Below are 27726 nucleotides of genomic sequence, written 5' to 3' on the forward strand. Positions count from 1 at the left end.
TTGATAAAGTTTTCATTTGCGAATGCCGTTAGCCAAATTGCACGGTGATTTTTTATTCTTCCGATACGCGAGGCGTAACACTGCGAATATATGCGCGTATTTCTGGTAATTCGATTGAATTTCCTAGGAGAATGTTATTGACGTTTTATTATTATTTTGTACAGTAACGCGATTTTCTAAAGTAAATATTTATAATAAAATTTTCTAGTAAAATTTTTTAATAAAAATTTGGACTGTTTAAAATTGCAAAATATTAAAGTATTTTTAAGATCATGTTATTCTTTAATATTAATCTCTCTATAAAAGGATGTATAAAAGTTTGTAATAAAACAAAGAAAAATTTATAAAAATAAATATATATATATATATATATAGTGCTAATAAATTACAAGATAATTTTTGTTGGTGTCAACAATGTTGGACACGTTAATTTTTAGCGAAAAATTCTAGATAAAAATTCTGCCGTGTAACGTAGATATTGAAAAATGTTTCGAAGTTCAACTCAACCTCATTTCCTATTTCAAGCCTATGGGCATATCCTTAACCACAGCGCCTGGATGATAGTTTTACCACCGATATTGAAGAAGTATAATCGACATAATTTTCACCCTAATAATTAAAGTACATTACATCGATAAAAGCGCTTATACGACCGACATAAAACTGACATAGACATTGTTTTTAAATTTATAATTATATTAATTATACAGAGATTATTTACATTATGAAATCAATTCATGTGAGAATCAAACTATATAATTTAAAAGTATTTTAAAAATATTTATGTAAATATTTCAAATTACAAAATAATTTGCAAACTTTGACTTTGTAATTTAGTTCTTGAAATTTTCACCTAGAAATTGGAAAAATATTTTATAGAAAATTTTCGAGAAAGTAAATTTAATTACATTGCCCCCCGTATTAAATTGTAATTATTATATGTTTACCCTGTTTCATTAATTAATTAATTAACGCGCTCATCTTTATCCATCTATCCTGTCACATGCGAAGTTGTGAAGGATAGTTACAGGCGAGTAATTATGCAGTAACGTGTACAGGGACGGATCTAGAGAATCTTTCAACGTGGTAACTAACCCTTTTAACATCAAAACCTAAATTTTAATTCAAATAATGTTTCACTATAATATTGTACATAATTTTAAGAATTTATTTGTAGAAATAATATTTTACGTTTTTTTGAAGTTAAAATTCTTTGCGTCTCTTTTTAAAATACGTGAATGGCGCGGCGCAAACGTTGTTTGGCAATTTCGAAGGCAGAAGGCAACCAGGATGATGTCTGACCTGCTAATGTATGCAACGCAACGACGACGGAACGACGGCTAATTAACGGCCGCAGCGCGACATGATACTTACAGTGAACATCAACGGAGTAACGTTTGCTGACCGTCGGCGGCACGTTGTTACTGGCTATACAAAGATACATGCCCATCTCTTGCCGAAGCACCCCCGTCAATTCCAATGTTTCGCCGACAAAGGTTTTCACAGCTGTAATCAGAAGAATTAATATTAAAAAGTAATATAGTGCTTGTAATATAGTACTTCAGTATAATATTTTTTTCCGTACAGAGTACAGTTTAAAAAATATATATAATTTGACAATTTATGACTACACTCTTTTAACATGAATTTTCTATTTTATACATCTTACAATAGTAATAAACTTCGATGTTTTCGAGTAATTTTTTTCGACTCTACATACTCTTTTTAATAATAGATTGGCATTTTAATATAACTGCAATATGCTGAACAAGATTTCTGATAAAATTTACTAAAATCTGCATATAGTCACTTACATAGAATCATTCTAGTGCATACTTTTCATATATCAAGATATATTTTTAACGTAAAAGCACAGTGAGATAACATGACAGAATCATGTTTGAGATATTACACTGAAATTTTTATGGCATACCGCTGGGATCGCCAGTTCTTTTCAGTGAGTACCATAGAGAAAAAGATGAGAATTAATATTGAACTGTCGCAGAAATTATTTATTTTGCGTTTCAATTTATATTTAACGAAATAATTTAATAGAGAATAGAGATTTAATATTTGTGACTGAATAATAAAAGCAGAAAGAAAGAAAATTGCAGCTACATTATTAGATTTGTTTCTTCAAATAAAATTCATAATTTATAAATGATACATATGTATCCATTGCCGTAATACATTGTTTTCTTGTTACATACCAAAAAATTATATGTAAAATAATTCCAGATAATAATTCTAATAAATTAAAGAAACCTAACGATTTGCCGAATCACTCTTTAATTTCTTCTAGTATATTTCGCACTTTCTACAAGAATCTTAAGAAAAATTATATTTTTTTTTTTCAAGCGCTTTAATTTAGAGTTAACATAAATTTGAAATCTCTTCTGCGTTCTCCATTATCCAATCAATATAAAAAAGTTATGCCCAGAGAAGCACCATTTAAATTTTCATAGAATGCAGTTAGAGAGTCAGAATTCGTTGTTTGAGCAGCATTGAATTTCGAGCGTCGTTACCGAAGACGTGTTGTAAAAGTTTACAACGTATCCAATCCCGCAATTCACCGAAACGTTCGACTCGTCGTTTAGGCGCCGAGAAGGCGTCACGTCGTAGCGAATGACAGATTCGCGAGGTGAGGAGATCGCGATTCCCCATGGGTGGCCCGTTTCTTCTATGCATTTTACCTCTTACGATATGCGGAGAGGCAAGGCAGGAAAGAGGCGACTTTACGATCCCTCGCTTGCACTATCGTTCGTTATATTTCCTTCTCGATCTCCGTCCGCGGATCCATGCCGCCAATCTCGAAGTCTTCCCCACGTTTAACGAGACTCATCCCGGGTGTCCTCTGGGTGTCTATTTTTACGACGCTTCGAAGATCAGACTGACACGAGCGAGCAAACTGGTAAAACGAGGACGACAGTGACAATCGTAGGGTAAAAACTGCACGAAGCGACGATTACGATCGGAGAATTTCTTTTTTTATGTCTGTTCCATCACTACCACCCACCTCGCACTTTTCCTATCCATTTTCTTTTTTTTTCTTTTTTTTTTTTTTTTACGCGAAAGCTCCTCGGCTGATCTCTCGAGCGAGAATGACGCTAAGAGGACAGGTCGTCGGGGATTCGGAGGTCCTTCCGGCAGAATCGCTGCTTGTACACGGAATGTACTCTGCGTAGCGGATCCGGGATTACCAGGGTGACGTGGGCGGATTGCTTGTAAGAGCGGTCAATAAGTGCACTTTAACTCGCGAAGAACGACAAGCGGGTCGTCCACGACATCGCGCGCGCCGACGGTCATTAACCCTTGTAAACTTTAATCCTTGGGGAGGGATTAATCGCGAGGACGAGTTTACTTGAAGTTCATGAACTGGAACAATTCTTCTACAATTCTCTCCATCCGCCGGACGTGCTAAATAAATCTTTGTAAAATATTTCTGTCAACGTAAAGTTTCTATCATGTTTTGCCTCGCGACGGAAATACGTACTCGTGACATTTCGACGATAATGGGCGACGGACGGGGCAGTTGGGACGAAAGAGGCGAGTACAATATATATATTTATCGATTTATTTATTTTGCGATTTAACTTGGCGTCGTTATTTATGGTTTTAGACATACACACCCCGTGTGCATTGTGGGAGAAGCTCATGCTTATATATTTGCCGCGGGGCGCGTAAATTACCATTCGCGCTGTAATTAATTACCAGCGGGCCTGGTAAGCGCGAGAGACGATCGATTATTCCGCGCTGATGCTTCTCGACACTTTATCGCTCCGACACTTTTCCAGCCGCGTCGGCACGACTTAATTAAAGAATCGACGGAATCGTGTCGTTAGCGCGAATTGAGATTCCTTCCCGAAAGCTTTATGCGTATCGTTGCCTCTCCTCCAACGAAATCCAGCCTGATGACGTGAAAAAAGTAGATATTATCGATGATGTTCATGTCAAATAAGTACACCACAGATAGAATTCCGTAGACAGAATTTTTTATCTTTACGTCAAGTACCTCCTATGTGCCTTCATTTTTATTAGCGATAAAATCAAACTTTAATCTCGTACCTCATATTGTATACTCCTATAAATTATAATGCACATTTCGTGTAATGTCAAGCAAAAGAATAATAAATCACGATTAATATTGATTATAAAGAATACTCTTTCAAAAGGTAAGTAATAATCGATACCTGATAATTATAAAGAAAAATCGAAATCTGGAACATCAAAGATACATGTCAAAAAACATGATAATTAAATGCTTATGTATTATTAAAAAATGACTTAACTAATTGTATAGCTATTTTATTAAATTGACGAACAGCTATAGAATAAGTATAAAGTAAAAGAAAGTATACTTCAAAACATGAAAGAAAGAATAATCTAATTTTTTTTTCAATTTCACCGGTACATTTGACGAATTTGCATTTGGAATTATATTTTAATTTATTGTTTCAAGCAGTATTATTCTCTTCAATAAGAGAAGATATATGCATTAAATATGAAAAGAAAATTGCAGACACGGTTTATTTATGTTACTGTTATATACTTCCTATAAATGTTTGACGTATTAAATAAATTATCTTGTATTTGATATAGTGGCAATGAAACACGGCAATTAAGGATGCGATTTAATAATAAAGCTAATAAAGATGACCGACAACGAGAAACTAGAAACCGTGTCGACATACACACGTATGTCACCTATGACCCTGTTTCTGTAACATCTACGTCCGCTTCACAGTTAGGATTTATCGTTCAACATGTACCCTATATCAGATCAGATATCAATATTTCGAACGTGCGATTCCTAAATTCAAAACTAAACAAGTCGAAATTTCAACTAAATCATTACATACAAAATAACAAATAAACGAAAATATTTTCAAGACTTTAAAAAGTTTTTTTCAAACGAGAAATTGTTTGATATCAAATAGTGAAAACTTTAATAAATAAAAATAAATATTCCAATACGATTAAAGTACAACATATTGGTGATATAATAATAATCACATACGATGATTAGTGCGTAAAAGAACTTTATTGCGTAATCGGAGTTGGTTTTCGCTTTGTGTGTAGTAGCATCAAACACATAATTAGTATGATTATTCCGACTAGTGAAATGTGATATTAAAGTTTTTGTTTCATTAAATCAAACTCGTTGAAAATTTGAGCGCAAGCCTATTACACTGTTTTTACATTTCAGTATAACGTTACGCGCACATTATTATGCTGAAATCAATGATCGTTGAAATCGAGAATATAAAATTACTAACAAATAATTAAAAAAAAACACACATAATTGGTTACACGATACTAGGGTTATCATGGAAAATGAGCACAAAGGAATTCACTGAAATATACATAGCTCACTGCTGTGTGTGATAATAACATCATACGAGATAAATTGAACTAGAAATTTAATTAAGAATTTGACTATATGTGACAAATATAATATTATTACGTAAAAAATTTCCGAGTTTGCGAAATTTTTTACACCGATTATAATGAAATAGAAATTTTTTCGAAATTCTATATAAATTTTATAAATGATACAAAGCTTATAAAAGAGAGCGCTGTTTTTGAAATACGTTGTATATAAATAAATCTGGTTTACATATTGTGCCTACTTCGTGTATCCCAGACGGGCGTAATTTGCACTATTTGACTCTGTTGAATATATTATTATTCCAGCGAAATATATATAGTCATCTTGTCGAATGCATTCGCAGAACATGCGGTTTCAAAGGAATCCCGGATAACTCAATTTTACGAGAATCCAGGTTCTGTGAGAGTTACGATTCAAAGCATATTCTAAAATATCAACAGTAAGTGAACTTACATTGAGGAAGTTTATCAGAGCATGGATTGCACACTGCACAGCGGTTCGCGTGTTACATTTTGAGTTCGGTTATATTTGAACCCACTAATGTATGTATCCGCTAATGCATGTCTATTGAATGCCTCTCACATTGTGACGAACGTTAATTATCATTTACAATAATGATATCAAGCAGAGAGGCTTTAAATACAATTCAATTCTAGGTAGATCGCGCGCGATCCTACATTATTATTATTAAAATCCACGCGATATTATTATTATTGAAATATTATAATAAGTATAATTAAAAAAGATATAATTTTTAATTACAGTACTATTACTGTCTTTTTCATCAGGATTAAACCTCTCATTTTTAATATGATTAAAAAGAGTAAATTCTGTATTAAATTATGAAAATGGAATTTTTATATAATCAGATTGTATTATTTTAGAATTATCTTATAGATGGAATATTATTATAGATTATATTATAGATGGAAGATTCAATGATATGCTTACATTGTTTCTGGCCATCTTCTCTGAGAATGATGTTTCGACCGTCCTCTCGTTTCCAACTGACAATAGGTTCTGGCACACCAGTGGCGATGCATCGCAATCTTATATTGCCTCCTTCATGAGTGACCATACCATTTGCAGTCTCATCGTCTACTATGTCGGGCGGTACTACTACTTCCATGTATCCCATCTGAAACAAAAAAAAACATAAGATTTTGAGATTCAAATTATCACTGCAAGTTTAACTTTTTCAAAGAGAAAAATAAGCTTAATATGCGTTGTAAAAGCTATTTAATAAAAGATATTTAATACCAAGAGCAAATTTAAATGTTTCTAATAGAGAATTATAATTTTTCAGTTTTTAAATTTATATCATATATATCGCGAAATTATTTGAATGATTTATTTTAATTATTATTTAAACTTTAAGTTGTAGACATGTATCAAATATTATCAAAGAATTCTGTTATCGCATTCTTTTTATAATCGAGTAATCAACTCATTAAAATTATTCCGATCAAGGAATAGAATAAAAAGGATAAGAATTAATTAAATTTTAATTATAATTTTACTATAAGTGCGAAGAAGATGAAAGAGTTAAAAAAAATCGAAATTTTTATCCGCGCGGGATAAACAGCCCGTAGAGAGATATTAACATAAGGCGGTCTGGCAGAGACAAGGCTCGAACTATTCGCTGTAGAAAAAGTACATTGTTTTACAGTCCTGTGCACATATACAATGAGAGTATCCTTGCATGAGTATAATGTATGAAAGTATAAAATTTAGTAGACATGGAATTGTGCACGTATCTTATTCAATTCAATGAGACTAACATGCAAGAAAAAATATACGATATATAATAAAATAAAATAAAAGTTTAAATTTTCTATTACAATGATATTTTGACATAAAATATTATATGACGTGAAATTCTACAGTATTTTTAGTGATAACAATAATATAGTCTCACCGTGCTCACGTAAAACGTTTATTATATTTCATACAACGTAAACGTATAGATGAAAAATAAAATTCCCTAATAATTGACAAAAAGAATCGAGCTTCAACATATATGTGTAATTAAAATAAAAATTTATTGTTTTAAATTGTTTTATTCTACTTTCCATTGTAAAATAATAAAAATATGATATTTCTGTTACACTTGCTTTCACAATCTTTATATATAAAAATCAACAATTTTTTCTACAAACGTTTAAAAGTTTTCCTAATTATGAAAGTAAAAAATATAACATCGTTATCAAATTTCATTGATTAAAATATTATTTATTGAGAATTCAATTAATTAAAAACTTTTTAATATGGCAATTTACAATGTTCTAATAAATCAAATTTCCAATTTAAAACTAATAAAATTTGTTCAATAATTTTATATTCCAAAAGTAAACTTTAAGGCTTACGTTATGCAAAAATGTTTGTACAAGAACAAAGTTTCAATTTTATAAAATTCAAACAAGACGCAAATAATTGAAGAATTAACAATAATTAAATATAACAATAAGCTAATGGAATTACAGGTATTTATATAATAATATCTCGCATGTGTAGGACGTTTAGTATTAACTTTGTCTTCTCGTTAAATCAAAAATATCGCGTTGTGCTGTCGCGAGACGTCAGTCAATCTAAAGCACGTTAGAGTGTTTCGTAGCGTACATTGCTATGTAAAAAAAGCACCGTTTTACGGCTCAAGGCACGTATCGGTCGGACAGGAGTGACGGTCGCTGGTGCATCACGGATTAACGTGAAATTTACTGGTCGTCGTGCGGTGCACACATGCCGCGGAATTCAATGCGACCGGCAAAGCGGGAAACCTTCCGATGCAATATACGGCCCTGCCGCGAGATAAAGGGCCCGAAGTGCTCGTTGTGGCGCAAGCGGGACAAACGGTAGGTGTGAATGCGACAATAGATATACCTATGCGTGTGAGTGTGTGAAAAAAGAAAAAAAAAGAGATTAAAGAAGACAAAAAAACAGACTGTAAGAGTCTCTAACGGATCTAAAACTATATGTGTGGATGAAGATAGATTTAATTATTAATCAACTTTATACATAAAGTTAATTATCGATTTTATTAATTTATTAATGTAATAATGTACTAAAATAAATAGATTGTTTTTTTGTAACTTGTATTATCCTTTATATATTTTATCTGATAAAAATTTTTCTTTTTTCTTTTTTCTTTTTTCAATTGCATCCTCCTATATTTTTTTGCAGACTCCGAGCGTTAGTCTGCGGAAGAATGTAGCCAGACCGGCCAGAAGCGGTTTAAAGGACGCGCATCTCGAGCGGATAAAACCGCGGTAAGTAGAACCGATAAATAATCTCGCATCGACTGCGAGACGGTGCAACATACGGAACACTCGGGATTTAAGGCACGAAGGGATATTTCGAGCAGCCGAGAGAGGTCTAGCAATGGAGCGGCAAAGCCGAGATCTTCCTCGTCTCGGGGAAACAGTCGTTCGAAGCTGTACGACGTGTGCACCTGCCGCACCACCGTCGCCGGCAATAATTTCCCGTGCACTTTCTCGAAAGCGCGTGTAGCTTGAGCTTTGCCGAAAATCTGCATAATTAAAGTTGGCCAACGCGACGTCTTGTCGCGACGACGTTATTCACTGGGAGTGCAACTGTCATGCAATACTCCTTTTGCGTTAATATTGTACGCTTAACTGACTATTGTACATTAAACCTAACCCGAAGACTGTTGATGAAATTGCATAAATAATATAAGTATGATATATGAATAAATGTATACATCTGTATGTGTTTTCATGCTTTGCACTAAATCTATTTAGTTCTCTTAAAGTTTAGAATATTTAAAGAGCTTTTAAGATTATAATATTATAGTGATACTTGTGATAGTTGGTGTTTTGTTAGAAAGATTTTTAAAATCTCTCGATGCACAAGGAAATTCGAAAATAAAACAAAATCTACAACAACTGCGTACAAGAAGAATGAGCTGTATCTTAATTTTAATGATAAAACAATTTGGCACTTTAAATCAAATAAAATAAAATAAAATAGTCTCTTTTTTTATACGTCTACTGTGAAATGTAGCTGTGGCTGTAGGCCGATACTACATCGATATTACACCGCGAAATAACGGTCGGGGATAAAGAAAAAGCGCGCGTTAAAAAGTTATAGCCGAGCTTGTATATGGAATTTTAAAAATTCTTTCGTGTCTGCGGACAGATCTGGCGAAATTTCGCGAAAACCTCGATCTTTTTAATCGAATTACGTCGCACGGCGCGGCGCCGCGCTCTGTCGAATGGGAATCGATAAAGCCGCGCGTGTAACGACCGCCGTGTGCGCAATTCCGGCGCGGAAAACGCCGTCGAAAAATAAAGCGTCCGGTGGAAGGTAAATGGAAATTAATTTAACAGAGATACGTTGTTATTACGGATGCGCGTCGCAGTGCGTTCCATTGTACCGGATAATACCGTTTGAAGCTGCGTTTGCGGTATTTCGAAAAATGCGGGTACCCGGGTATCGTTAAAAAAATTGGAGCAAAAGAAGAGAAAGAGATATACGCAAATATAAAGATGAAGAGAAATATGCGTTATTTAAAAAAATATCATGTTAGTTGACTATTACTTATTCAACAGTGCTACGGTATATTTTAGATTTAATTTTGAAATCAAGAATCCAGAGTTTACGTAAATCTTCGTATTTAATATATGAAAGAACGCTCACCTGACTACGCATGGGATCGGTGTTGACTTGACACATGTAAGTACCGGAATCGTTCTTCTGGACATTCGACACGTGCAGTTTCCACGTGTTATGTCCGTTGTGCGTCACGGATAATCGATTATTGTGTGCCACCAAGTGTGTGTGTATCGCCAGAATTGCTCGGGAATCGGATTTTATCCAAGCTACCTGTACAATAGTAAAAAAAAAAAAACGAATATTATTTCTCGAGATAAAAGAAAATTGGATACTTCATTGAAATATAAATTGAGGATCTTATTAGAATATATTTAATATATTAATTGTTTTAATTTATTACTAATGAATTAAACTAAACTTAAATTTATAGTAAAATACATTCATCATTAAAACTCACGCGATAAATAATTAAAAAAAACAAAAATATTGAATTTAACTTTAATTAAAATTGATGTATATATTTGTGTTTAAGATGAGATAATATGAAATTGTCCGAATTACATAAATATATAATGAACCTGTATCGACGTTCGTAGTAATAATAGATAACATATAGTCAGACTCGAATTTATGCTCGAATAAAGTATAGAATGTAACTTGAAGAAGTATATATTGTATCACATAAACAAGTATAATTCTCTCATCTTGTCCCGACAAAAATACACGATAGCATCTTTCACGTGAAAATTGTGTCATTTATTATAAAAATGTGTTATGTAATTGGAAAGAAATCCGAGAGAGCCGAGTTTCTTAGACATCAGTCTCAATACATAAGTCTTATGACAGACAATTTTCTTAATATTCACGCTGCACGCGAGAGATTTTTTTTCTTTTAAACTTTTTACTACAATATACAAACAAAGAATTATTTGAAATAGGAAATGCACCTTGTACGATTGCAGATGATTAACGACGCAGGTGAAGAAGACGTCACGACCTTGGATCACCGTGTGATTTTCCAAAGGAGCTAAGAACTCGGGCAAAACTTCGGGGGTGATCTGACCTGAAACATCACAGTGATGTGACACGTTTAATTACTTTACGTCACTCTTTTTCTTTTATCAGTTATATAAAATAATTACTAAAGGAAGATGAGCGCATCATGGAACGATACATTTTAATAAAAAATGTTTTCAATGAATTTTTATAATACAAGCCGAGCTCTTTTGAGCTAAATAAATAAAAAAAATTAATCAACAAAAAACAAATAAAAAATATTTAGAATCTATAACACAATACGAAACGGACAACAGTGAAACGTTTGAAAAAAAGATTTACTGTGCACTTTTGCAATCAATTTGCGAGTTTCAACTTTCCGTATCGAACACAATAAACGACAAACAAAACGATGCATTTTGCATTGTGTTACGTTCCATCCTTTTCAATTTCGCTGGATATTACGACGAGGCGATCGCATCGCGCGCTTTGAAAAATGCGATGCATCGCGAACGTTCGAAAAAGAGAGAAGGAAAGAGAGAGAACGAATGCGCGCGCGGCATGTCTGACGAGTAGTGTCTCGCGGAATGCATCACCGCGATTCGCCGCCGATTCCAAGTGCATGCATGAGCGAGCAGCATGCCGCCGATTAGATATTCAAGGCGTAGGTCGAGGATGGGGAAACAACCCTCCTTCCCTCCGTTCTCTTCCGTCGGTCTAAGAGAGCAAAAAGAGAGGGAGGGAGGGAGAGAGAGCCACCCATATTCTCGTATCGAATTCTTGTATGCGTTCATGCAAGAAGGGCGATAAATGGAAAAATTCTTGAATCTCGCAGTCGTAATCCGGACGCCGGATCCTGGTTTTCATGGGTCGGTTTTACGACTACCCTCATCGGGCGGTTCTACCCTCGCCGCTCGCTTCGTTGTACCTTCAATCTCTTCCCTCGCTTCTCCACGTTTTCATTCCGCTCTCTTTCTCTCGTCCGACCCTTCTCGGTCGTTTTATTAACTAAATTTAATTTTCGCTTTGAAGAAAAGAAAACTGCGAAAATCCCGGAAAAAAAAGACACATTGTAAACTTATTGAAAGTAATAATCGGATGAGAGAATAATTGGTATCAGAGCGTTAGATAAAATGTATTTTCATATGAACCACGCTACTTTTATTGCTGTACGGTCATTTTCCAGTTATGCGTTATTGGTTCCAAGTTATTACGTCCTTTTATTACTCTCGTTTATGATTTTTTAAAAATTAAATTGCCTCTTTTCCTCTTCTCCATCTAATATATAATGTTCTGATATATTAATCCTAAAGAATGTAATAATAGAAATTTTTATTTAATAACAAAAAGTAGCGTTCATACAATTGCATACCTATTCTATTTTTCTCTCTGGTAGTGTTCCCTTCCTCCCTTCCTCCCTTCTTCTTTTCTAATGAAGGAATCCTAATACTATGCTTAATTTTTCATAAAATCTTGTGAGAGTGGCGAAAGTGTGCGTGTATTCACGTGCATGGTGTACGCATGAATGCAAAGTAGAAAAAGAGAGAGAGAGAAAGAGCGAACACATAACGCGAGCATAGTATGTCCCGCCTTTATTGCACCGGAATTTCATTCCGAGTCTAATTGTAATCAGTGAAGTGTAATTCTAGCAATTTGTCGCAAGGATATCTAATTAATTAGGTCCTTTCGCGAGCGGGCAGGACTACAAACGCGCCCGCGCGGTCTGCCATCTCTTCGTTAATTACACCGTGCACAGGATGGAATTTTTCATCGAAATTATCACGCACCATTCGTCCAGGAAATTAAGATCGCCGTGATGCTCGCGGCTTCACTACATTGGAATCAATTTCGTTTTCCTTTTCTTCCGTTTTACATCGTTCTACATCGTTCTGTTTGCGCCAACGTAAGGCAAAATTGTGCCGCGAGGGATCTTCACGTAAAAATAATAGTCTCGATTCTCGATATCGCTGGCAGACGTGGAATTCTTTCCCAGCAGATGCATTAGAAGTTATCGAGCTAGTCAATTTTCATTTATGTTATGTACATTGAAATATATAGGAAGATTTAAATAAGTGCGAAAAATTTTAGATAATTCTTTGTCGAAAATTAAGATCGTTCATGTAAACATATATACTCCTATATTCCTCCCTGAGAAGTTACATTCCTCCAAAAGTAAAAATTAAGTTTTTATTTCTTTTTTTTTCTCAAATAGATAAAAAAGATATTTATTAATATTTTTTAAATGTATCGTTATAAAACTCTTATTCAATTTTTATTAGAACTTTTTTAAGGGTTGGAATCTTTTAAAAATATTCATTAAAAATTAATTCCTTTAGAAACTTTTCAATTTCTTTTATTTTTTTTTTTGTAAAATTAATAGTCTTTAAGTAAAGAATAAAATATATTATCATGCACAGCACGGCCATGCTAAAATGCATAAGTTACGATACGGAACGGGAGAATTATAAGTGTCCTTTTTATTAATGAAAAAGGTTCACCAAATTTTATTTTTTATCTTATCCAAAATTTGAAAAAATAAATAAAAATCTAATTTTTACCTTCTCTTTTGAAGGAGTGTGACTCCTCAGGGAGGGATATAGGAATACATGTTTATATGAAAGACTCGTCTTAATTTTCCACAAAGAAGTCATCTACAATTTTTTGCACTAACTTAAAATCAAAAACTTAAAACCTGTATAAATATACATAATCTATATTGTATATTTATAAATTATTAAATCTTAAATGAAATATAATATTCAATATAATTTACTCAATTATTTTCGACAAATATATGTATGTAAAGTGAAGATAAAAAAAGTTTGTAAATCTGTCTTTGTGACGTCGTAACGGCCAACGCTAAAAACCAATAAGACTGTCAGGCGTTTCTGTCGCGCAATAAGCGGCTTCCAACAAGCGCTAATAAAACAGTTATGCAGAATCTGAAGGCAACCTTCTGCGAACAGCATTAAAAGCGATTATAAAAGTCACCGGGTGTCGTTTTCCGCGTCTAATTTAAGGGAACGGACGGGATCCTCGAAAGCCGTAGGACAGCTCTGACGATAGACTCAGGTTGAGCAGTATCTGGTGATACCCACTCTTTATCCCGGGGAAACGACGGTAAGCCATCCGCACAATGGCAGCCGTGGAGCCGTCTGCCGATTCAAAGAGTTTATTTCGCTCGGTCTTTCTACTCCACGCCCCGTGAGAAATCCTGTATCGTTGAAATCGCGAATTTAAAATGTGGTTCCCGCGGTCTCTCGTTCTCGTGAGATAGCGGAATATTCCTGAGCCGAAATGATCATCAGTTCTCGAAAGCATTACGGTATGAAAATCTCTTTATCGCTATGTTACACACATATCTAAAGACTATTTTCTATTTCCTAAATTTTCAACGTTGCATTAATCCACATTCAAATTCGAAAATATGTTAAAAATGCAATAGCTTTAATACATAACTTTAATAGTAAAAAAGATGATTCTTTTGAAAATGTATGATTTTGTTTTTTTGTTATTTGATTAAATACATTTAAAAAATCTGTAGATGACGATTAATAAAATAATACTCGCAATTTTCTAGATTAGTTATCAAGGATAACAGAGAATTACTTTCCGAGATTCCATTTCATGTGAAATTCAACGAACAAAGATGATTGGGAACAGCAAGAAACGTGACACGCTCGAATGCGTATGCTAATAGGCAGACGTGCCTCGGGCAAAAGCGACTATTAGCGTGAGTTGCGACAATGAGCCGATGTCATCAAGGTAACATTTGCGTTAGCTTGCGATAGCAAAATTATTACGATACGCAACTCGTGTGCAAACGGAAATGAATCAAGAACATTGAATGCCGGAGGTTGACGAAGAACCGTCATTCAAATAGTGAAATTATCTCTCAATTGTGATCGTTAAAATTTCAATTTTTTATATTTTTTATTCGCAAACGTTTAAAGATGTTTTGGCTGTACAATAAAAACAAAAAACTATCAAAATTTAAAAAAACATTTCTTACATTTATATTATTTGAAAAATCAAATAAATAGATATGAATTATAAAAAAAATAATGTAAAAGTTAAAAAATAAATTAAATTATTTTTTAAATTTAATTCTTAAATTAAAATTATTTTTTTATGGTGACTAAAGAAGAAACGAAAAAATGAAAAACGTACATACATACACATATATTGATACATATACATATATGTATATTTACATATAATATACATACATAGAATATAAAATAAATGGCAATGATGATATTTTGTTACAATTTTTAGTAAATAACTTTTAACCGAGTAAGAATCTGAATCTCAGTAAAAAAATTTTGCACTAATTTTGTCAATGTTTTAACATGATCGATACATCTTTAACTAAAAACTCTTCGAAAAAATTCAATTTTCATTATTTGACATCAGTTCTCTCCAAAATTGTCCATTTGAAATTAATTAAAGAATAAAATTTTTTTACTATGTACACATTCGAATAATACTTCGATATCAATCTTTGTTCTTCATAATTCAGTCTTCTCGAGTATGACTATGAATAAAGACTATGAAAAAGAATGATTCGTGATGAAACTAAATAATGTAATCGAACAAAAGTTCTATTTTAATTTAAAAAAGAGAAGATCGGAGGAGAGGGCGGAAAGAACAATCGAGAATAGCCAGAGAGGAACGAGTGTTCGAGGCGGCAGAAGAAGACAGCGAAATTACTCCGTATTTCCGCGAGGATTAAACGTCCGACTTTTTTGTTTTTTGCTAAAGTGTTCCAGATTTTCAGATCGCGACAGCCCGGCGAGCTAACTCGAAAAATTCCACGGATTCTTGCACGGAAGCGCGTTTGCCCGTGCACGCGTGTTTCACCGGCGGGAATTGCATAAGACGGAGCACGCGGAGGACGGAAGTTACATCACGTGTCACGCGCCGAGAACGGAATCTTTTCGGCAAACACAGAACGCCGAAGGGATTACAGTTTCGTTAAAAAGTTCCGGTAACGAAGGATTTACGGCCGTACGAGAAGAGGTGGCGTAAAAACGCCAGCGGGATGCTTGTAGTAGAGGAGGAAGGAGTTAAACGAAACACAGCAAAGCCCGTGTTTAAATGGAACGAGATGGCACGTGACCGTGTGTAAACTTGGGAACGCTCTGTTGCAGTGCGAAGTAATTTAAAATGGGGATTGTAAACTACTCTCTCAGGTTAGTATACTTGTATGCTATTTTAATATGTATATTTGTATATTTCATGTTATATTTTATATTTGACAACCGGCGTACGTGTTTTATCTCAAACCAGAAATTAAAAAGAAATAAAAACAGAAAATTAATAATTCATCTATCAGAATTAGTTTGAATTGCAAAATTCAAATGATAAAAATCGATTTCGCATTACTTGAACGAATTAAGTTTGTATAGGAGAAACGAGAATAGTTTAATGTATACTTTGTATATACACGCGCACGCACATATATATATATATTTAAAGCGGAACGCGAATAAATGTGTGCAAGGGCTAGAGGGATTCTCCTGAATAAGAGAGAAAGAGAGCTCTCTCCCCTTCCCTCTCTCTCTCTCTTCCGGATACTTATCAGATCGGAGCACGCGCCTATTGATTTTGGCTTAAATGGAGAATTCGTCGGTAGATAGAAGTTAGAGAGAGCCGAGACGCAAACTGTTCTCGGTAATGCCACGAATTTCCCTCGTGCCGTGCGTCACTATAGAGGTAGCGTGAAAAAGGGAGCGTGCGTAATTGCGTAATTAAGGACAGCCACACGATTACCGAACGCTCGAAAATACGCAGATTGATATGGAGGAAACCGATAAAGCGGCTCCCCCTCTTCAAGGAAATCGAATATTCAATAGAAGTTCGAAGCACGTCGCAAATGTCACTGTATAAAAAAAAGGGAGAAGAATAAAATACAGAGAGAGAGAGAGAGAGAGAGAGAGAGAGAGAGAGAGAGAGAGACAGAGAGACAGAGAGTGTGTGTGTGTAGTGGAACAAATAATTTCCTCGTAACTGAAATATATATTGGGAGGGATCGCTTCAATGTCTACCTCATTTCCTTACATTTTGGAAAGATCGTTTATCTATTCCGTCCCTAATCGTTCGTTATCGGTCTTCGATCGAAGTCGTCTTTGAATTATTTAAAAATATCCCGCTATGTTTCCATTTTTCTACTTTTTCACGCGTGAGACAGGCTTCGTCCCCGCAAATCATTTTTTTTCCATCGCGCTACAAGAGCGATTCTGTTTGCCACGGTTCGCCTGTTGTTCCCATTTCTTCGGTTTTGAGAAAGCAGGCGACGGCGCGGAATCTTTTGCCAAACGAACGAGAAAAATAGAAGAAACTGTCAGTGGGCTGAGCGCTCCTCTAGTATACCATAGGGATTGTCTCGTTAGCATAATCTGTCGGAAGCGCGGCTACGACTCTCCGATGGCTCTTCCTTCGTTTCTTCAATCCACCTTTGTACTTTTGTCTTTCTCCTCCGTTTATGTCTGCCCCTTTTCGTGGATTCGTCGTTATTTTTCCAATACACATTTTTCGAGAAAATGCTCGCGACGCCGGTGTGTTGCATTTAAAGATACTAAACACGGCAACCGTATTTAAACCCCCTTAATTCAGTACTGTCTGTATTAATTAGATTGCTTTCTTTTTGTATCTCCAGTTGATACGAGCATTCTTACAATCTCCGACCGCAGTTTTAATTACAGATTTTTATAAATAAATAATTAATAGAAAAAGATCAATTACTAAAATAATATCAATTACAGTATTTTAAGTATCAATATATATTTACTTTTTTTGCATCTATTGTTAAATTATGAATGAATTTTCCATTCTTTTCTAAAAATGCATATTTTTAATTTTTTTATAAAAATTTATTTGTTTTAATTTCACATAGTATTCATTGCAATTTTGTTTTATTCACATAATTTATTGAGCCAATCAATGATTGCCGAATTTTTTTACTAGTCTCAATAAGTTCTACTTCATTTTACGCTTCTTCATTGGAGATATCCAGTTTAGCTTCTTCATATTTTTCCATCGTAAATTTCACATTTCGTATCTTTTATATCTATACGAGATACATTATTATTTCCTCGCAATATCTGTTATGTGGAATTATGCGCAATTTTACACACTGTTTCACAATCTCGTGAAAGAGATCCCGAAGTGGAAACGGTTGGTTAACTTCGCCATTCTCTTTGCGAAAGAGATTCAGCGAAACGATTCGCAATGCCGTTGAAGAAACGAAAGGAATCAACTTCTCACGTTACGGTAAGAAAACGCATTTGCTTAAATGTGTTCGGACAGTTGCTTATTCCTCCACGCATCCGCAGCTTTCAACGGCTATCTCCGCGACGCTCCTTCTCCTGAATGCCAAATGAATTCCTCGTGTACCGCCTTCGGGCGTCGCGAAAATGCAAGTTTTCGTCGTCGCTTCGCGTCACCAGCAGAAGAAGGAAGAAAACTTTTCCACCGCCTATGTTATATTGTCGTCGGTACGATGTACTATTCGACGCTGCGTTTCGCTTAAAGTCATAAAAGCGACATAAAGCCTCCAATTCGATTGACTAACTTCCTCGTTTTTTATATGATAAATTTTTATAGCGCGCATCGTGACTATCGAACAAACTTGAAAAACATGTGACACGTGTGTTTTATTTAGGGTCAATTTAATCCTCTAGTATATACGGGTCACTTATTACTCACTCCTTCTTTTAATGTGATTATTCTTTGATTAAAACAAAAAAGTATATACATTCATGAAAAAATAGATTGCGCAGAATTCATATCGTTGATTTTATTTTTTTTTTTTTTCGCGTAATCGCATCAACGCTTTTCGCGCTGAGCGGGACGTTCACATTCGTTTAATTTAATTATTGCATATCGCTTCCAGATACACGAATAATTACGAGGAAAAATATACGCGCTAAATTCGGGAGAGAGCGAAATATCTGTAACATACTCGGCACGTTTCGAACAGTTTTACCCATTAAAATCTTCCGACAAGTGTGTGAACGTGAATAATGCAACTCCGTGACGTGAGCCGATACATTCTCTGCGAGGAAGCATTCGAGCTTCGCGTACACAAAGTTCGACGATGCATTCCAGAATCTCCAAGCTTAATTTTAATAATAAAATCCTTTGATCAACGTAAAATGGATTTCTTTTCAAAGGAAAAGATGTTGAAAAAGATAATCGTCGAACTTTGTGTAAGAAATCAACAATAAGAAATTTTCAGTAGTTTAAAGTTCTTCAATTAAATAACAAGAGTATAAACTTGCCTTTTAAATTCAAGTAAACTTCACTTTTTTTCACGAGATTCTTTTCAAGTTATTTAATGTTAAATATCAAATAACTAGACTAAAAGAAATAAGAAAAAAAAAAAAAAAAAAAAAAAGAAATAAAGCGTAAGATAGTGAAGCACAAGATACTAAAGACTAATCGGGAGTCGAATCGAAAATGTTTCAAAGTTTGATGATGGCATTAATAACCGAACGGTATAATATTGCCGTTGTTAAGTTTGACAAGATGATATGTTGGTATTGCGCGTCGCCGCTGGTCGATACGGGCGAATTATTAATTCTCTGATAGAATTTGAATATACCCATTTGCATTAGTCAACGGAGTTACAGCGGCATTCAGTGCAATTGTCATGACATTTTCAATTATTCCGGTGCCGGCCGGTGTCGGACGGTCCGCGACAAACTTTGCCCATATCGTACGGCGCCAGTTACGTCCACCTGCTTGACGGATTACACGGATTACATGCGTCCTCTGCGAACTTCGACGATGGCATTCGATGTCGTCGCGACGAAACGTAACGTAGAAAATACATTTTGTATCTTAGCGTGTTTGTTGCGAATATTAGAAAATCAGATTGCGTTCTCTTTTTCATTTTTAATAACACAATAATAAAAGAAACTTGTTATCGTTGAAAAAAGAGAAATATTTAATATAGAAATTAAGTCGCATTTTTAATAATACGCGTTGTGTGTTGTGACAAAAATATTCATCTTTATTTCTCACAAGTTATGCTTCTTTGTATACTTGAAAATCGCAAGCCTGATAACGGGTAAAGCTTCCGTAATGAAAACGCCCGATGTTTATAAGCGTAACTTATCGCGCTGCTATTTTATGAGAGTTACGTGTCTCGCAAAATTCAATTACAGACAACATATTGAACTCCAATATGTGCGGATGTATCATCGATAAATTCGGAAAAAAAATTTATGTAAACGAAATCTATCCAATCTCACATGAAATTTTTAATAAAAGTCAGCTGCATATCTCTATTAAAGTTATTGAAATTTTCTTTGAGAGAGTTAGTGCAGATAATCTATATAGCAATCCTTGTGTGTTCATAATTTTTATAATCATTTTGTATAAATGTGATAAACCAAATTATAAATATAATAAATAAAAATAAATATAAACTATAAATAATATAATAAATATAAATTATAGAGACATATAATCTCAAACGTATATTAAATTAAAAATATATTGTTCATGATGGCAAATAATGATTGTATAGAGTAAGTAATATGATTGCTTTTACCTACAAGAGAATGAACCGAATGATGAGACAATGTATCTTTTCTAGCGACACGACGGTTAGATATTTGACTTCGATTCAGCTTATTGCATTTCAATAGGTATATCCGCATAGGAATCGATGCGGCAACTGGCGAATCGCTGATAACGTCGCGAACAGTGACATACACTCGAGACTCGCGGGATCCACGGCATGAAGACGAGAATCCTGAAGGTGGGCTGTCGACGCGATATTGAAAATGGAAGCTGGCACTCTCTCCCACGTGTCATCAGCATCATCGACCGCCGATGAAGATGGAGCGGATGGAAGCGGTGGCGCTTTTCATGCGACCTGAGAAAAACCTTACCGAAGCCGAAAACCGATATAAAAGATTTTTGCAAACTCAAGTAGCTCGTAAATCTTGCCGGAAAACGCGCAACGAAAGTCGATCATTGACAAGGATACGAACGTTTGCGATTCCGTGACTGAGAAGTTTCGAAAAATATTAAGAACAGCTTGATTTACATCGCACGTTATTTAAAAGAAAGGATCGGCTATAAATATGGATATTTATAAGCAAAAAAAATGTAATATATTTTATATACCGTACAAGCAAAAACTATATAATCCAAATGACACAATATTGCGGTGGCATTTTTTATATCAAACGATGGGTACACGAGAAAAAAAATCAAATTTATCTAAATTCTTTTTCAATGAATTTATGACAAAATAAACTGAAGTTCTCTCTCAGTTAAAATGTAAATATCGCGCGTTTCTGACATATTGAAAATCTATGAAAAATTCCACAGAATAATGTGTTATACATTGGAATAAGAATAATCGATGTCACTGTATGATTTAAAAACAGAGGAATATATGCAATTTTTTATCTTATTGTCAGTCATAAAATAATATTTATACCAATTGTAAAATATTAATCTATTTTCTTTTGACTTGAATTCTAATGAATATAATGTAACAATTTTAGGATTTTTATATATTTTACATAATAATATATCAAAAGTAATTGACATTAAAGAAGAAGCGTGTAGGAATTGTAAAGTAATATCTTTAAATATATGCATGTGAAAAAAACGAATATTACAGTTATACAGATCGTACCATTTAGGCGATTGCATTTATTTTTAATTTGCATTAACGCCCGTATTTTTGTAATTATTATGTTAACACGTAATCGAGTTTACTAACATGCGCGACGCTGTCTGCCGCATTTTTGTAGCATGTATTCGCGTTTTCAGTACGATGTGTCGTTAATTAGCGTTTCCATAAGCAAAAAATATAGGTAATAAAGTAAATCGGGAAAAACTGCAAAATGTAATAATGTCGCGCCGAGCTCTTCGTTGAGATACGCACAGAAAAATGTTGGTCGCATTATTTTCCCACATTTTATTAAAGAAAAAAAAATATATATATGTGTATATGCACACACTATATATGTATATATATATATATATATATATATGTGTATGTATATTCATACATATATGTCATACATATACGCTGTGCGATGCAAAGCTTACAGACAGAATCGAAACGCACCCCGCACAAAAATCCCGTAAATTCCCTCGATTCAAAGAAATACTATAATACCATTTCGTACGATTTTGCCCTCGGAGGACGGAACAAAGTATCGGAAGTGAAATAAAGAAAACGGCGGAGCAATAATAAGACCGCCGGTTAAAAATAAGAAGTACCCCGCCGAAATTAATTACTGTCTCGTCTAATCCCTTCAAGCGGCTCCTCCTTTTTAATTCTCGACGAACAAAAGAGTCGGCGCTATAATACTCACGGAGTTTTTGCTCCTACTTTTTGCTATACACTATTATATAATCAACTTAGAAAAGCTCAGTCAAAGAAATATTGCGATTTCTATCTGCAATTTTTTCTCTTTAAAAAAACTCTTATAGAACAACGGATTATCAGAGGAAAAAGATGCGCGTGGAAAAGAATTGTTTGAATAATAATAAAAATAAAATAAAACAAAATAAAAGCACACATAAGAGCAATAAAGATGAATCTTTCGATACACATTAAATGACACATAATTAATCAAAATTTTCTAAAAAAAGGAACATAATACGATGCGCTATGTATTTAAGAGTTGCTTAACCGTTGGCTGACGAATCCGTAACATTTCCCATCGGCCCGAAAATCCCGAGGCTCGGTTACTTATTGCGGCTGTGGCTGCATCCCACTGTAGGGACAGGGTAGGGGGTGGACGGCGTGCCCGAGTAAATCACGGTGGATTTAAGTGGATTCTACAAACTCCCTCGCGCCGGGTCTACCCCCGACGATGTATCGTCCTTGTAGAGTCGTTGCGGCGCCGCTGCCACACCGCAGCGCGGATATAACCGGGCTAAGAGATTCAGAGCGGGCGAGAACGCGCGGCCAGGCCGGCGTTCTCTCGCCGAGCGGGCGAGGTAACATCCGTTGCATCTTACGGCCATGGCTTACAACGGAACTTGGTCGACTCGGGAAAAGCTTGCGGGAGGAAGAGCGACGGATTACTCGCCCAGGGCCTAAGGCCTGGCGCATAAAAGGGCCTCAAAATGAATTGCACAGGATTTATATCATGACACGTAGAAATGCGCTTAAAATCGAGGACGACGTGCTTGAATCTTACAAGCTAACGAAAAACGTAATCTGATATAGTGTTGTAAGTTTTAACAATGATATTTAAGAAATAAATTTAAATTAATATGAAATATTTATATTTATTATTGTGTCTATTTTATATGTATCTTGATTCAGAAGTTTTAGAAAATTTGTTATTTTTGAATCAGTTAGAAATTATTATTTTATTCACTATTATTTCGCTTTTATTTGAAAAACATTTAGATGAGAGAAACGTCGATAGTTCACGTAAACATTCTACTAGAATATCACATATGATACTATTTCTTTCTCTCTGTTATATCGAACCACAACTATCTTCATATTTACATCGTATTTCGCGACAAAAATTCGAGCATTATTTCCGCTTCGACGTAACACGCGATTCAGCATACTCAGAACTCTGTCGTCAGAACAAACAATATCGCGGAAAGGAAAGTTGTTATACGACATTGGGAGAATTTCTGTGGCTTCCTCATGAAAGTCATGCGGTTGAAGACGACGCTTGTGCGATCGCTCCTTCGATTCATTCTTTTTCCCGACTCTTCAATCTCGTCCTTTCTCTCACGACAGTGTGACGCGACTTTATCGCTGTCATGACGGTCAATTTTACTTTCTTCCCGGCTTCTTGGTTCCTTCATCGAATTATGAGAACCACCGTGAGTCTCCCAAATTCAGAAATATCGTGACGGATAACAGCGATTGGGTTGAGAATAAACGTTCTTTTTTTCTAGATATATTTCATCTAATTTCTTAAAATTTAAATAATGTCTGATCTATGTGAAGTGTAGGCACACGTTAAAAAATAAAAATATACATGGTACGAGGGAATAATTATTAATTTCTTGTAAAGTTATAAAGACTTTTATGAGAATTCTACATTCTATATTTGACGTGCAAGTATTACGTCATTACGTTTCAAACTGCCTGATTCTGATAAACGGATTATGAAAATTCCCGGACGCAAATACAAAGAGAAAAAGAGACTCACTCACATAAACAAAGTTGCAGGACCGCGGCAAAGAGAGCTGCGAGTTTCCGCGCTGCCATGAGAGTCGATCAGTTTTCTGATGAATCTTTGGGACACCAGTCGGCGATCTGAAAACGTAAAAAAAATATTTTCAGCAAAGATATCAAGTCAGCATTCAACATTCATATGTCAAAAAATATAAATCGACAAATTAAAGGAATCTATATAATTGTCTTTATGTTTCAACACATTTATCGTATGTTTGCAAAGTAAATGCTATAAATAAATATCGAGAAATACAATAATCATCGGCGCAACATTTCTCTTAGCTTCATTTTACTGCAACGGAAAGAGCCAATAATCTCATTTAATTGACTTTGTACTTTGCGCAAATTGGTCATGATTGTACGGTGATGAGTATGCTAGTTTGGCGATCGTGAGAAACTGACTCAGCGATTCGCTCAGTTTCTACCACGAGAAATTTATTTTCCGCTATAATTCACGTCGCTCTCTTTCTGCTTTCTACATTACTGTTTTCTTAATTAAAAAGAGAAAAAGAACGCGTCAATTTTAATTATCCGTCTTAACTCTTTCGATACCCTCGACGTTTCAGAGGTGAAAGGATTTGTGTAAAAAAAACGAGTGAGAGTAGCATAACGGAAATGAAAGGGAAGAGAGAAAGAGACAAAGTAAGAAAGATCGAAACTAGCTTCGAAGTAAACTAACCGCAACGCCAGGGGCTCGCCAACTGTAATTAATGATCATCTCGTGATAGTTATATCCTATCACCAATTAGAGTTATTTCGAGGCCGTTGAAAATCGCGAAGGCATCACGTATGCACGCGATTCGACTCTAATGAACAGGCGCGTACAAACAATGAAGCATAAAGGCCTATTAAGTATCAGCCAAAAGCATGTCTATCATCCGATTCTTTGAAATTTCAAAACAATAAAGGGATAAAAGAAAAATTATCGTATCGAGAGAAAATTCTTGGAAACAAAAGAGGGGACAGGTATAACGATCTGCTCTCTTAAATTAAATCAATGAAAATGTCACTCATAAAAAGCAGTGACAAGATAATTCTTCTCATTGTCAGTAAATTTCACTGTTTGCGTACACAATGCTATTTATACATAACTGAAATCACTGCTTTTCAGTGCTAATACACAATGATTCCAGTTAAGAGAATATAAAGAAATATAATTAGAAAATATAAAAGTACGTTAAGTAATATATATAAGTTGGTTGCATGAGTTTTAAGTGGAGATAATAAAGATAGAAATTAAAATAATAGACATAGAAATTTCAAGAAAAATATTCCAAGAAAAAAATGTATCTATTTTATCAGCCATAAAATTCTTAAAAAATACCCAACACAAGCGAAATAGCAAACTTTTAGAAAGGCACAGATTGCTTACAAAGTAAGATGCACTTAATCTTCGTTGCACATTTCGAAGTAACAAAACTGTATTTTCCAAGGGAAATGTCGAATGATACTAGTACAATCCGCAGTTTCCTTTATCAGATTACTGCTTGTTTGAATTTTCAAACATTTCGTTGGAAAAGTAAACGCCACGTTAAATAACTTAATGTCTTAAACTTTTTCAATTTTGTAATAAAAATCTGTTTAATATTTGCATTCAAAACTTTATACAAAATAAATAACCAAAATTAAAAAATTATGACTAAGCACAGTATTTTAAAAAAGTAAATGCCACGGCGATTAATTTTAATATCATATTTCAAATTCTTTTCAATTTTGTAAAAAAATTCTGTGTAATTAAACTCTGTTTAATCTAAAAATTACACACATATAACTGAAATTAGAAAATTACACGACGACTGAAAGAAAATGTGAAAATAAATCCTTCCCTCTCTGCAAATATTTATTAATACACTTGTTAAAATCAATTTAAATTATAAAAAGTTGATGTATAATATAAAGTATCTGAATATTAATTTTGATAATAAAGGAATGAGAATTTTTCGCATACTTTTCTTCTCGCAAAATTTTAACCTTTACATCAGACAACGTAATTGTTTCTTTCCGTAGCAGTAGCACATTTTTTTCTCATCGATGGAACATCCGCCGACTCATTCCGCGATGTCGATAAAACCGCGAATGAGGAATTTTTATTCGCTCGCGTGTCACGTGATGAAAGAAAGTGTCGACGCGATCGATTCTACACGGACGCATCTGCTCTCAACGCAAATCAATCTATGATCTATTATAGCCTTCTGCAAGCAACTTCTACGTTGCACTAATCGCGCAAATCGGAAGAATGCAAAAACAAAAACGTCAATCTTTATTACACTCATCTTTCAGATAATAAAATAAATACCTAAATATATTTTTTTTCCCTCAATTTTTAATCTGTAAATTAAAAATGTATCAGATAGTTTTAAATTAATTTAAATTAATTACAAAAATCTTTGATAATCCCTTTATAATTAAAAAAAAAAAAAAACATATTTGTACATTCATAGAAAAAAAATTATGCTATTATATGTTATTTTTTATTTTCAATCGACATTTTTTTTCGCAAACTCTATAGAAAGTAGTAATTATAAAAAAATATATATTATTTATTAAATTATATACAGTTTTATTTTAAATTATATATATTATACTTTTAATATGTATATTGAAATATAAGTTTTAGAATAAGTGATATGTCAATATATTGTATGTTATACATGTCAATCAATTGCGTGAGCGTGACATTTCAAGATTGACAAGAAGAGGCTCAATTTTTAGTAGGCCTTTAAAATTCTATTGTGTGTCCTATACACGCGAGCGAAATCCGTCGTCCGTGTCGAGTTGCATGAAAACGGGATGCGCCTGCCGCTTCATCCCCTAACGAACATCGTTCTCTCGCGGCCAATCCAAGCCGCCGCGCACATCCATCCCGACAACGTCATCCCGCCAACGGCCTGCGATGCCCATAAAGCATCAAAACGACGCTTTGTTGCGGCAGCTTTATGGCATAACAGCCGGTGGATGGCGGCGGTGGTTGCGACGATCGATTCGCTATTTGTCAGCAGCCATCTCGGAAGACAATCCAACCCCCCGGCCGGTGCATCGAGGCGAGTCCGAAGGAAGAAAGTTCCGTCGAAGAAAAATGAAAGATGGAAGGAGGGAGGAGCAGAAAGGGATGATTATGGGGCACAGTCGGAAAGGCGCGATTGATTTATTGCAAAAAGAGGCCGCGGTAAGTGGACTATTTTTCAATGAATCGGAGAACGAGAGAGAAAGAGAATGCAATGGAAAAATGGAATTTTCTCGTAGGAAAATGGAATTTTGAGCGTACCAAGAACCTATACGCGAGAAGCCGTCATACGTGCTACAGTTACCCTTCGGTGATTTTGCGGGTGTTTCGATACCTCTCGTAGCGACGGTTACAGGGTGTGTAATGGGGAAGGAGAATGAGAGGTATGGGACGTAGCGTAAGTTATGACTTTCGTCTCGCTCCCGCCATCGTTGCCGCACCAACGGCTCTATGAATGTATGCATGAGATACGAACTTTATGCTTTATGCATTGAACGCGCCGATGATAAGAAGTCGCACGCGTACGCTCGACGCGACGCCGCGTTTCCCGTTGACGAGTGCATCAAGAGAAGA

General features: G+C 34.7%; 1 protein-coding gene across 3 annotated transcripts in view; it reads right to left on the minus strand.

Moving 5' to 3' along the window:
* The window catches only part of Dip-lambda (Dpr-interacting protein lambda), a 149337-nt gene that overhangs the window by 7986 nt on the left and 113625 nt on the right, over positions 1 to 27726 (minus strand). For all 3 annotated transcript variants that reach the window (XM_072893676.1, XM_072893675.1, XM_072893677.1), the window contains exons 4-8: positions 24128 to 24230; positions 10909 to 11024; positions 10046 to 10231; positions 6341 to 6527; positions 1375 to 1506 (exon numbers count right to left, since the gene is read on the minus strand). In XM_072893676.1, coding sequence (XP_072749777.1) covers positions 1375 to 1506; positions 6341 to 6527; positions 10046 to 10231; positions 10909 to 11024; positions 24128 to 24182 — 676 coding nt within the window. In that variant the 5' untranslated portion in view covers positions 24183 to 24230. The remainder of the gene's footprint in view (positions 1 to 1374; positions 1507 to 6340; positions 6528 to 10045; positions 10232 to 10908; positions 11025 to 24127; positions 24231 to 27726) is intronic.

This window comes from Anoplolepis gracilipes, chromosome 6 (assembly GCF_047496725.1).
Source record: "Anoplolepis gracilipes chromosome 6, ASM4749672v1, whole genome shotgun sequence".
NCBI classification, from domain to species: Eukaryota; Metazoa; Arthropoda; class Insecta; order Hymenoptera; family Formicidae; genus Anoplolepis; species Anoplolepis gracilipes.